This window comes from Saccoglossus kowalevskii, chromosome 13 (genome assembly GCF_978046115.1).
Source record: "Saccoglossus kowalevskii chromosome 13, keSacKowa6.1, whole genome shotgun sequence".
Lineage (NCBI taxonomy): Eukaryota > Metazoa > Hemichordata > Enteropneusta > Harrimaniidae > Saccoglossus > Saccoglossus kowalevskii.
Window position 1 is genome coordinate 25,776,146 of NC_140653.1, and position 13,523 is coordinate 25,789,668.

Sequence of the window (13,523 nt, forward strand, 5' to 3'; positions counted from 1 at the left end):
TTGCTATGGGTTGACTTAGGAAATCTTTCATTTCTTTGATGCTTTCTTTGAACAGTTCCTCTGTGCATATTGTTTTTCTTTTAAATATACTCGCCTCCAATTTCTAATACTGTAAAATACTTTATTTTCGCTGAAGAAATGATTCAGTGAAAATAAAATCCAGGGAATATATCTTTTTTCCCTATATATTACATTCAACTTGTCAAAAATCAGGGAAAATAAATTCCATACAAAACACCCAAAATGTCTTTTCAGTGAAAATTAATTTCAGCTAAAATACAGTATTCTACAGTATTCAATCCTGTACCTTTTCCCCATCTTTTCATTACTAAATACATCAAAACCTCCCAGATATTTCTTCTGTTTTGTAAATTTTTTTTTCTTTTCTGCAGGTTGAGCCAATCACCAATTTATCAGAAACAAACCGTTATTTGCAGAGTCTCACCAATTTCATCTTGCTGCATCCACAGCTCTTTGAAAGTCACCTGACAACTCTCATACTTAACATACTTTGTATTATGAAGACACTTTTAGAGACGGGTGGTGAATTGTCGCAGATGTTGTTATTAATGCAGCGTATAGCCGAGTCAATACTGGTCGTAAACGAGACTACGTTTATCATGATCAGTGTTTTATTGATGAAAATGCCAACAAATTATGTCAAGGAAATGCTTACGATTGGTAAGTTTAAGTAATTTGTTGTGAGAACTTACATACCTACCGTATATACTCTATTAGAAACACAGATAATCAAAAATCAACTATCTCCTAAAATAATTATTTTTTCTTGAAAAGAAACACTTTATTTAGTACACATTTGCACAAATCTTGTTATCATTGAAATATGATTTGTCATTTTCGTAAAGTCATGCGCTACTAATAGAGCAAATACAGTACGCATCTTTTGAATTACATTGAGATGAGTGAGTGTGAAACAGGTCATAACGCAATCCCAAAAATATCTCTAATCTTCTATAGCTAAAAATGTACAAGCGAAAAGTCTCCATTCTTCAACTTCAAAGGCAATGATTCTACCACTACTGCAGATAATTTCAATATCTCAGACGTCTATTGTCATGGATACCAAGCAAAAACAAATCCTCCAGACTCTTGCGACAGAACTTCTTTTGCAAATTGATCATAACACAATGAAGCATGGAATAACGGTAAGGAGTTAACTTAGTGTCAAAGTTATACTAATTTGCCTGCTGTACATTATTTTCAAAATTAGAAATTAAAACTTTTCCTGTACATGTATTTCCACAGCTTGATATCTTTATTCATTCATGACTAAATTGCATAATGGTTAAGTTGCACTCATAGACTTTACTTAAAGCGCGGTGGTCGTCGCGCATGTTCGAAATTCATGTAAATAAACAATGTATTTTACATGCGAAGTATATGTTGCTATGAGTCCCATGTCGAACAGAACGCGGCGCGAGACTGCCGCCCTTTAAGTTTAACACACAAAAAAGGGAACAATTGCCTACCATGGGTGAGTGTGTTATGAACTCAATGTGGAGCCAAAGCTGAGATTGATTTTAATAATACTTATTACAGATGTACCTTAACTGTTTATTTGGGGGGGGGGGGGCACTGTGACTCTCTGATTCTGATTTTAACTGCTACACAATTTTCTCAGAATTTTTCACCTGTGTACGAGTCTGTAAATCACTTTTCATCCTTCTCTATCTCATTTACATACAGCCTGCATCCATATCACTAGAACTACCATGTCTTGATCCCTGGTTCAGAAGAATGCAGACTTGTGCCACCTATGCAAATCAGTTTCAAGAGGACTCAGACCTGGCTGCTGATTGGTTGACAGCTATCCAATCAGAGTTGAAAAAAGGTGACAAGGTACCTGATGATGTCATCATCTTGCTTGTCTGTCTGCTGACCAACACTGGTTTAGGATTGGTTGATCGGTGTCTGGAGATTTTGACAGATATTGCGAACAAAGATGTTACTAAAGTAAGTAAATGTCATTCATATGTCATTGACCACTTTCCTTCCATTATTTGTTCGTGATTTACTACTACATACAATGTATAAAGTAGTCATTTTCGTCCAAATATTTTTTTTTACCCAAAATTTAGTGCAAATATGTTCATGTTTGTTTTCACTAAATATCCTCATCATTTTTAACCATACAGTCAGTTTCACATATCGCTTTTAGTGTTTAATCAAAAAAGGTGAAGTATACTGTATAAAATTGTTTTGTGGATGATGTTTCCATAAAAATGCTTTTTAAATCTTTTATTCCAAAACCTTAAATGTGGCACATTAGTTAAGTGTGACTGCCAAGTATTAGTGTCACTCAGCTGTGACAAAAATAATTATATTCTGGCTTGTGTCTGGCTCATTGCATTTATTGTAGGGAGAGTGAGGTTCAGTTGGAGGGACATCAACTTGACAGTCCCTGAGTGGAATTTTGGAAATGGACTTGCACCTGTTGATTTTCAAATAAAATATAATGAGCTATATGCTTATGCATATTAATGAGGTTTATGTAAGTTACATCTTTTTTTCAATGTCTTTATTGTGACATTGGTTGCATATGTTTCTAATATGACAGTTATTCCTAGGAAAGAATGCATCTCCAGAGCAAATGGCATGTGCCAAATTGCAGACAAATCAGACAAACACACCACACGTAATTGCACCAATTTTGTTTTTCACCAGGCCACATTCTTTTTTAGCCCCCGCCGGATCTGTGATCTGGGCGGGGGGGTATTAATTTGGGTCGTGTCTGTGCATCCGTGTGTGCACATTTTCATGTTATCAGCTTTTTCTCACATGTGTGATCCAATTCAGTTCAGAGTTGGTACAGAGACAGAAATTGATGGTGCTATTATGCACATCAAGTTATTTTTTCGATTCTTCAAAGTTTCACTGTGTTTTTCTTCGATTTTTAACATTTTTCCTTCAAAACTGCTGGAAAATTCGACTTTTCCCGAAATTACCCAAGTTTAATTCGAGTTTTGATGGCGCAAACGCAGTTCTCGTCTCGGTGGAAATCACAGTCGTTTTTGTTTGAGGATATTGTATCCCGGAATTGTATCTTTATTTGCGCAACGCTTTATATGGACAAAATTGTGTCTCGTCAATTTCAAAGGTAAGAAACTGTGCTTGTTATGGTATTTATACACTTTGTATTATCGTTTGTGTCTCGGGTTTGGTGATCGTGAGAAACTTTTGCTAACCTGGCGAGAGCTTCGCCAGAAAAACTGCCTTTCTATTATTGTTGTAGGAACTGATTATGTATTGTATAAATTGAAAGTTTACATCGTGATTTAAGAGGTTTGCAGTGCTCTCACCGAGATTCAAACGTCGTAGTGGTGTCGGCGCAATGCTGCTCTGAGACGCTTGCCAGACTCTGCCTCGCTCAAAATCATTATCGTCATGCTTGATTTCCGCAACATTTACATTTGTTTATGATTTTCGCAGCTATTGTTCTATGAGATGCGTCCTCGCTGTTCATAAACAGACATAAACAAGTTTAGTTAGGTCGGCATGTACTCATTGAAAGTTTATTTACGTAATCCACTGATCACGCCATAGGCGAAGTTAAAAATATGTCGCTACTCAGGAGAGCTTGCCCACAACGCTAAATGTCCCAAATAAACGTACCGGTACGTTTATTTTTTTCCCAGAAAAATTCCACCTGGTACATTCTTATTTGGGACGGTACGTTTATGCCTTTTTCCCCATGAAAAACGAAGCCAAAAGATCACACTGAAACATCGGTAAATCTTGTCTTCCGGGTTGCTTTCACCATGAGGTCGCTGAACTGTCATATTTAATTCGTGCGAAGGATAACGTGGCGGATATCGTATCGCTTCGGGCGTTAACATGTAACTGAAAACATTTGCTTTTGATAAAACTAAGTTGAATTTTACTTGCAATTCATATTAATTCAACGAATTTATATTTTGTACGTTAATATAATCACTACTGAGTACTAATCAACAATTACAACACTTCGAAAACAAGTAAGCTACCGTACCGTGATCATTTGTTGTCATGTGAACAGTTTTTTTGAATGACTGTAATTTTCCAACACTTCATGACGCCTATTGTAGAACCAAATTAGGGCCTTTCACTCCTCCTTGACGCGTATTTAAATGATTATACGGCATCTTGCTTTTCACCAGCCACGAATGTCACACTAGACGAACTTGATCGATACTGCCGACCATTCCATGCATTTTTTATCGACGCACGACTGCACACAAATCAAGAAAAGTATTGTCCTTGCAACAATTTCGCGCAATACGTCACCACTATACAGTGACAGATTTTAATTTTTATTCAACATTAAAGCAATCTACAGTGAGTTGTTCTATGGTCGTATAAAAATAAAATAAACTACATTAAAATACAGTAAAGTTAACCAACTAAACAGAATGCTCAATAAAGCTAAATAATATTACAAACACATATAGAATCACAATAAACTTGTATGATACAGTACAATACAATACTCTAACTACTATTGCTAAGGAGTGGAAAATCACACTCACATTAGAGTCATAACTATGGAAAGAATATTTTTATATTTGGTGGAGCTGCTCATATATCATTTGCATACATTTTTGTATGTATTGTGCAGTTTCCCAGCGAGTCTGACTCGAGTAGTGATTGGTTGCTATTTCATTACATCTTGCGGCCTTTCAAACAGTATATTGCTAGACATGCATCAATTATTGTTCATGTATATTCCCAATTGCTCAGTGTAAACTGCAATTTCTTTCTGGCTGGTATGAATATATTAAGTAATATTTTTTCGTACCGAAAAGACGGTACACAAATATCTTTTTTAATTAAATTTAACAGCTAATGGAAGCACATATGCTACAACCTCTGCTTACTTTTGACTAAATGTTTTTTTGTTTTTTTCAGGTGCAGAGCCAGAATTTTTTTCTCAGAAAGCAAAGCCACTGAAACTGCATATATTACAAAAGCATACTATTCGCTGCATGTCTGACAATTGTATAAAGTTTTGCAGGTCGTCTTTTTTTTTTCTTTGAAAAGTGCTGTCAACCAAAGCATAAATATGTGTTTCTCTGTACATAAAAGTTCAATTTCACATGATTTGTTAATATTAATGTATGATAATATTAACTTCGATAATATTTTTCTGGATTCTTGCACTTTATTTGTATCAATTGTCATATGAGAAGTACTGTTGTCCTTATTTAGAGATCTTGAAACTAATTCAGGGCCACAAACTACATGTATTTCTGTACATGAAGTACATGGGAAGTAAAGTTGTTGACACAGGTAATGTACACCAAGGATCATTGCAGTTTTTCAGTTCCTCATCTGGTGCTAGTACTTGTATGACAAACGGTATCTTTGCCCTGTTACTGTCTAAAATATCGGAAGTTTTTCGCTGGAACAGTTCTGTGATTGACAGTTGTACAAGGAAGTTTATCCAAACAGACACAACACTGACTCTTCAACATATTTGCAGATCTGATTTGCATACTTGCATGTCATTTTACCTGTTGTACTTGTTTGTTGCTCTGGTGTTCTTCCTGAGACCAGGATGGAGAGTGCTATAAACTTGAAAATGCCATAGAAATCATGTTTGCCAATTTATGTCCATGCCAAAAACAAATTGTATGTTGCAACTTTCAAATAACAACAAGTGAAGGCAGTGTCATTCATGACCTATTTGATTGGATCAATTTTTACGACTTGGAGGCCATTTTTTTCCTCAAAAATCAAAAAAAAAAGAAGCTTTTTCTAGCTTTTTCTCAGATATGTGTCATCCAGTTTTGTTCAAAGTTGGTTCAGGGACAGGTAATAATTGTTTACAAGTGCACATCGCATTATATGTTTAACAAGTTATAAATTGTCTCAGAAAAGCCAAATGAATAAATTTTTACCCCACCCCCTAAAATTGTAACACATCAATTCTGAACATTTAATAACAGAATTTTAATACAGCTCATAATGAATTAATTCACTCTGACACAAACTAAGTTCAATATAAGTTTTTAAATTTTTTTCTAAGCGAGGGCTATGACATGACATGTCATGTCTTGTTATTTTTTTCTTGTGAGAAGCATTGACCATACACGTTTTATATAAAATATCAAGTTCATTGGTTGAAGCATTCGAGAGAAACAAATGCCCGAACTTTTAGTCAATTTTGTCAAAATTGCGGCCAAACAATGCGACAGATGACAATTATTTTCTTTTTTATTTAAGAAGCATTGTCCATACATGTTACATATCCAAGATGGCGGCAAAATTGGTATTTGGAGAAGGGCTAGCAAAAGTCCAAACTATATATGTTTGTATAACAGTACAACAGTAAATTTATTATGAAATAATGTATATACTGTAAAATGACTAATTTTCACTGGGTTTAAATTTCACTGATTTACCATTTCAGGCATATTTAGTGGGTTTTAAATTCACGGCTTCGTCATTTATATAATGTGTTCTATGCTAAATTTTACATATTCACTGTGTTTTAATTTAGCGCATTTCTCCAGTCAGCGTAATAAGCTAAATTAAAACCCAGTGAATAATTACCCCCTTTACAGTATTGTCCGTCATTGTTTTTTGAACACAACTATTCTATAAATACAATATTGTGATGGCATGTTGTTTGGGTTCAGTCACTACAATTATCAGTGGGTAATCTTTACTCACTGCTATGCATGTTGGAAAGTTCACCTTTCTCTCTGCAATGTATCCTAACAGTTCACCACTTACAGTGTATTTACATATTCTCTTATTATTAGGATCACATACATAGATATTGTTGTCTTTGTCAACATCTATCCCACATGGATAGTAAAATTGGTTAATTTCTGTCCCGTGTGTTCTAAATCTTGACACATAGTGGAGACTGGGATCCAAAATCTGAATACATCGGTCAACCATATCTGAAATGTATACTTGGTTGTTTTTGTTCATTACGATTGAGACAGCATGGTTGAATTGTCTTCTTTTGGATCCAGTATTTCCCATTACCATGACGTGTATGCCATCCACTGTGTACTTTCTAATACAGTGTCTGCCTTGCTGGGAATCAATAACCAGTACGCATCCATCATTGGTCAGTGTGATACTTTCAGGATTGATCCCTTCAATCTGACCAAAGGTTGTTATCAACTGATGTTCTGTACATACGACTATTTGTTTATTTCCACGGTCACTTATGAAATATCGACTATCTTCTGACACAGCTATGTCTACTGGTGTAAATGGCTTTGGAAATTGGTCAAATTTTAGAGAATTTAGACAATGACCTTTACGGTCAAGAATCTGAACTCTATGGTTGTATTTATCGGCAACCACTAACTGACCATTATTATTTATAGCAACTGCACTGGGTTTATTGAAATATGACAGGGCTGAGCCTTTTGACCCGAAGCGGTATCCTCTACCAACTGATGGTAAAACCATAATATCAAATGGTGCTCCTATAGCTTGATGGTTGCCATATGTTATCATTAAGGAATGATTCCCCTCTTGTTTGAATATCACTGTGCATTGAATCACTCCCCTTCCTTTACCACCCCTTGATAATAATGGTACGCTCTGATATTCTCCAACTGGAGTAATCACTGTCACCTGTATGTACTGTTGTTGCACAGACAGCCCCTCTTTGGTGGATCTGATTGTTAAATTGAGTTCTTTCCCCATATTTATTGATTTTTTCATCCCTTCCACTTCCACATTCTCTGTATCCTGTTGATAGACAAGTTCTTCATGAAGCATTTTTTCATTTGCAATTAAACAAAAGTTGCTATCCACATTTGGTATGTCTTCTATTTCTAATTTCAAGATGTGATTGACACGCTCTGTGACATTTCTTAGTGAAAATAAACATTCTGAAGGACTGGAAAATTTTATTACATTTTCTACAAATTCATGTGCACTCTCTAACATTGCTTTTGTCCATTCCAAGTTCTTTCTTTGTGATTCTAAATTGCTGTTTCTGCTGTTTAAGATCAGACTGAGTCGCTGTTTGGCTTCTAGCTGTTTTGTTACCACGTGATTCATGACTTTCTGTGCATGCTGGTCGATTTCCTTTTCAGTTTTGTCATGCTTTTCTCTCAGTTTTCTTATTTCTTGGTCAACATTATTCATTCCCACATAAACTGCTTGGATTTTGTTCTTCATTTCTGCTGCCAGAGGTTGCAGCCGTTGCTTGCCTTCCTTTGCCGCTTCCTCCAGGTATTGGTGTCTGTGTCGTGGAGGTGGATGTTCAACGAGTGCACATTTCGTACACATCGGTGTCTGGCACACTGTGCAGTAAACTTCTACTGGACTTTGTTCATGTTTATCACAATACACAATGGGTTGTGCTATATCCATATCAGTAGTTGCGTTGTCGGTATAATGCTTCAAATCTATGACCCTGTGACCTTTTGTGAATTTTAAATTTTTATGCGCCTTGGTACAGATTTTACACAAGTTCTGTGCACAGTCAGTGCATCTGGATACCGCGACGGCTTCTTGACAAGCTTCGCAAGATTTATCTTCTATTTCTAGAACATTTTTTGTTGCTATATACTCAGAAAGTCCTGTTAGTATAAAGTTTGTCTGCAAGGCACTTACGTCATTGTCTGGCATCTCTAGTCTGCATATTGGGCATGTCAGCTTTCCGGCGTTCTTCTTCACCCAAAGTTTCAAACAGTGTTCGCAAAAGCTGTGTTGACACGGCAGCACCTTGGGAGTCCTGAAAGGCTCTAAACAAAGACTGCATGTCAGCATTTCTTCTTTGATCCTCTCATTAGTGGTTGGGAAGTTAGATGCCATCATGGACTGTATTTAGTTTGTTGTAGCTGCCAAATATCATTGTAATGTTCTCCTGAAAATTTCAGATTCACAAATGGTAGCTGTTCGTATGTGACTGAGGTGTGGTTGTGACCCGCCTGACCTTCATACTGTGCCAACTCTGGCAAGACCCTGCTCTGACATGTGCCACTAGCGACCTGTTATACATTTACTTTGTTTTCAAGTGCTTCAGTTTATTATTCTTGTGTGTGAAGCATAAAAGAGAGTCTATCTATGTGTGCATGGCCAATGTTTGTTTTACTCGTATTTCAAAACTATTATGTTATTCAAATAAAATTTAGTACATAGATGTATATTGTTAGATTTATTAAAATGTTGGTTTCAATTCGTGTATGTTAAATAAGATAAATACAATGTATATCTATTCAAGTATAAAAAAAAATGGAATTACCAGCTTTCCCTTTGTTGTTGTCCTGCACATAGAATCTTGAACTGTTGGTTATAGAAGTATAAGATCTATTTTATACAAGAAAGACGTATTAATCCTTTATTTTCCAATTCCCTAATCAGCAAAAAGATGTGAAGCGTGGCAAAAATGCAAAAAGTACAAGCCTGTCTGAGATGAAGTGAGGAGGATCCAAAATCGTTGAATCTGCAAGTTGAAAATGCAAAGATATGCGAACCAAACCAAAATGTAAATTTGATATGCCAAAAGTGATAATGTGAAAGCCTGTCTGAGGAGGATATTAGGAACTTTAACGTCAAATGCGCACGGCAAAAATTCAATGATGCGAAACAAATGGCCAAAAGTGTGAAACATACTATCACGGAATGTTTTCATTCATTATTGCATATTAATGCTGAATTCAAAAATCACACTTGAAATACTTTTCATTTTTTCATACTTTTCTTTTCATTGAATACATTATCCAAAGGTTATGAAATAAATAAGAAATAAAATGTCATTTTATATTCTTCTTCTCAACAATGATTGAAGTGAATCAGATCAAAAGGTAATTAATTAGCTGATAACCTAACATAATTAAAAGTTTTAAAATACTTTTTGTGAACTTCTCATAATATTTAGTGTTTTTTTTTTTTATCTTCTAGGCACCATATTTCTTGTCTTTTCTCCTTTATATTCTGAGCAGAGTTGAAAATTCCGAAATTAAATTGAAATTGCTGTATGCGATGCCAGAGCTGGGAACACATAAAGTATGTGTTGGTCCCGTACTGAAAACTTTACAAACTTTAGCTGCATTACCCAGCATGCAACACATTGGTATAAGACTTGTAACGTCACTATGGAAATTGCAGGTAAATCGTTTACTTTATTAGAAGTGCTTTTAGAAGTGCACACACACACACTGGTATGTTGTACATTTTATTGCCACACCATATGTAGGTACCAGTAATGCATGTATAATTTATTATTTGAATGTGCTGTTGTGATCAGTAAAAAAGCCTATTCTTCTACTCTGAAACTGTATATATGTTTCCTAAAGACAAATTCTGTGATTTCTTTAAATATTTTATTGAGATCTGTAAAATAATATCCTTAAGATAGTGACTTTAGCTGGAGCATTAGGGAATCATGGTAAATTTTTTCAACAGCCCTACGGACTCATTGGCTTTCACTGATGTCCTAGGGGGTCACAGTGCCTTTCACTGGGGGTCTCAGGAGGTCACAGTGACTTTCACTGGGGACCTAGGGAGTGACTTTACTAATATATGCTTCTGTCAGAGGTATGCTTTTCGTAATACTTAATATTCTAATGTAATGCGCTAGAGCATACAATGGAGGAAGATATTTTTACTACATTTGCGTATTTTCATTTTGAACAGCTTTTAAAATTGCATATATCATCTGACATTTCCTACATGCATTCTAAAATTGTGATGTAAATCACATTTTTTTCTTTTACGTAGGATCGCTGTTTTCCGCACTTACAGAAGCTACTTGCAATCCCAAACAATAAATCAACGTCCAGCGGTGACATTGACATAGTTTTACTCTCCAAGGCAACCTCTGTTAGGGATATATGTACAGTGAGGTAGGGATGCATCTTTAAACATCTTCACATTCACTACGTTCAATTACCCACCATAGACTCCGGTCAGTCAAAATGACTATTTTGAACTGTAGGCATTAATCAACGATTCTGTCGGTGACGGAGAGATAGAATCTAGGTCAGGGGAAGCCCCATGACCTCAAGATTCTTTTACCCCTTACGTCACGAACCCACGTGACCGAGGCCACATGGCAACGCCATAGGTAGCTGTCCATCACTCTTCAATTCTCTTCTCAGGGCCCCCGGGTGGGGATAACATTAGGCAACACTTCCCACTGGTTTCGGGATCAGACCCCATAGCGTGGGATGAGACCAAAACGCCCCCAACCGGATTCCAAGGCTCCTTCCCCAGACCTCGGTACCACGAAGTTGGCAAACCAGGCAAAGGGTGATAGCTGTGTTTCATGGGTGTCTTTGCCAATTGAAGACGACCCACCCAGCCCTGAGGGCAAAGTTGCTTGAGTACATTATTATGCGTGACCAGCACTCTGGAGACCTTGGAGGCAGAACGCACCAGCCTCCTAGACCAGGCGACATTTTTACTGGTGGGCCACCGCACATCTACATGTGACACCCCCTAGTGTCGCCTGGCTCTCTTGGCCAGGGCCACTACCGTGCTACGAGACGCGGCCTTAGACGCACGTGTTTTTGCCGACAAGCTGAGCCAGGGTATGTCCCCACCTCAGTGACGCAGACTGGACATCCTCCACCTTCTTTTGTTCAGGGAATGGTGGGTACAGTCTTGGAGCTTCGGAGTGCAATGAACCACAGGGTTCAGATCGAATCCGCTGGCCAGTTGGTCCTGCCATGGGCAAACGGAGGGCACCCCAAGCACAGAAAACACAACGCCCTAGGGCCAGGTGGTGGCTCCTCGCCCTCCCTGGGCGGACGTCTACCCGGCAGCAGGGGAGGCATGTTTGACGCTCACCTCTGCAACCGGGGAGACAGGCACGTGTTCGGTGAATGGCCAGGTCACAACTTAGTGACTACTTCAGGCCTTGGGGAACTCACCTCGTGGGGAAAGGGAGCACCCCCCTCGCAACTGCCGAACACATGGCCACATATCCCTGTCGTACACAGATTGCGCCGGTGTAGTCCGGTTTGGAGACGGTGGGTGACCGACCCCTGGACCTTCCCAGGTGGTGACATCCGTTTACAGGATACTGCTGAAATATCCTTTTCCCCTGTCAGTGTCTCCCCTGTTGGGCACTGCCAGGGGACTCCCGCAAGGCGGAAGCAATCAGACAAGAAGTAGCAGTTTGCTGGGGAAAGATGCCATACACAGGGTACATCAGCCGGAACTAAGGCCAGGCCAAATGTGTTCGTAGTACCAAATCTACAAGTGGCAGGCGTCCAGTTTTGGACCTAGGCCAAGTATTCGAATTTCGGGTGCCTCCTGTTCGGGTTAGGCACAGCGCCCTACGTGTTCACCAGAGTGATGAAACAGGTAGTGCTGCTGCTTCACCAGATGTCGGTACACCTCAATCCGTACCCAGACTTCCGGTTACCTACAACCCGGGCAAGGGGTAATAGCCAAACGCGTCAGGCTAACACAGGATTTACTTCACCAGTTGGGCTCGTTAGTAAATCGACAAGTCCCACCTCGACCCAACACGCAGTTGGTGTCCCTGGGCATGGAGTTTTGACACAGAGGTAAGCTTGGCTTAGCTATTTCAAGCGTATTGCTTAGCGCTAAGCAGCCTAGCCGAATGCCTAGTCAGCGTTCCCTCGGTGTCCCTCCGTGAACTAATACGGATCATCGAAATGATGACCCCGGTTCGAAGGGTCGTTCCCCAGGCCGCACTACACAGCCACCCGGTATAACGCTTGTTATAACGCCGAGCTCTCCTATGGGAACTAGATAGGCGGGTTTCGATCTCGGATCAAGTGAAGGAAGCCCTGCCCTGGTGGTCATCACTGGCCAACCTCGGACAGGGGAGCCCCTTGGGCCCGCTCGCCGCAGGTATGACTCTGGTAACAGATACCTCCCCCAGGGTTGGGGAGCGCATCTATTGGGCCAACAAGCCCAAGGATATGGCCCCCACATTAGTTTCGGGACTACCATATCAACCGGCTCGAACTGAGAGCAATGTACTTAGCACTACCACGTTTTCTACCCGTAGTTCGAGACCAGAGTCCTGCTCCGCACAGGCAACGCAGCGGTGGTCTCCTTCAAGAAGGAGGGGGGACGCATTCCTCATCGTTGTCAGTCCTAGCAGAGCAAAATCCTCCTTTGGTGCCTGGAATACAATGTGGAGCTAACCGCACACCACCTTCCAGGGGTGAGGAACAGTCTGGCGACGCCCTTTCAGGGCAGCTCAGTCTCCAGAACACTGAGTGGCTGATACCCCAGTGGGTAGCCTCCAGGTTGTTTCGGCTGTGGGACGGTCCAATGTTGGACTGTTTTGCAGCACCCCGGAACGCCAAGCTCCCGACGTACGTAACACTCCTGCTGACTCCAGGAGCCTGGGCCAGGGTCGCTTTGCTAGCCCCGTGGACCCACTTAGTCGTGTACGCCTTTCCTTCCTTCCCGCTAGTTCACCGGGCACCGGAGAAAACTTCGACAGGTGCACAGCCACATATTATCATGGGTTGCACCCAATTGGCCAAGCAAGGCCTAGTTTCCACTTCTGTTGGAAATGCTAGTCAAAGCGCCAGCAGTGCTTCCGGATTTACCGGACC

The 13,523-nt window shown here is 39.5% G+C and overlaps 2 protein-coding genes across 2 annotated transcripts in view; one reads left to right on the top strand and one right to left on the bottom strand.

Moving 5' to 3' along the window:
- Positions 1-13,523, top strand: part of LOC102806825 (focadhesin-like) — a 56,058-nt gene that overhangs the window by 5,696 nt on the left and 36,839 nt on the right. Inside the window, exons 5-9 of the mRNA XM_085507378.1 lie at positions 393-681; positions 979-1,166; positions 1,708-1,974; positions 9,880-10,086; positions 10,699-10,823. Coding sequence (XP_085363504.1) covers positions 393-681; positions 979-1,166; positions 1,708-1,974; positions 9,880-10,086; positions 10,699-10,823 — 1,076 coding nt within the window. The remainder of the gene's footprint in view (positions 1-392; positions 682-978; positions 1,167-1,707; positions 1,975-9,879; positions 10,087-10,698; positions 10,824-13,523) is intronic.
- LOC144355728 (E3 ubiquitin-protein ligase TRIM45-like) lies at positions 6,598-8,790 on the bottom strand. The gene has a single exon (XM_085506818.1). The coding sequence runs from the start codon at positions 8,788-8,790 to the stop codon at positions 6,598-6,600; it is 2,193 nt and encodes a 730-aa protein (XP_085362944.1).

What these genes read in the sequence shown, in the direction of transcription:
- LOC144355728 (XM_085506818.1), bottom strand. Translation starts at nt 8,790, where the DNA reads ATGGCATCTAACTTCCCAACCACTAATGAGAGGATCAAAGAAGAAATG.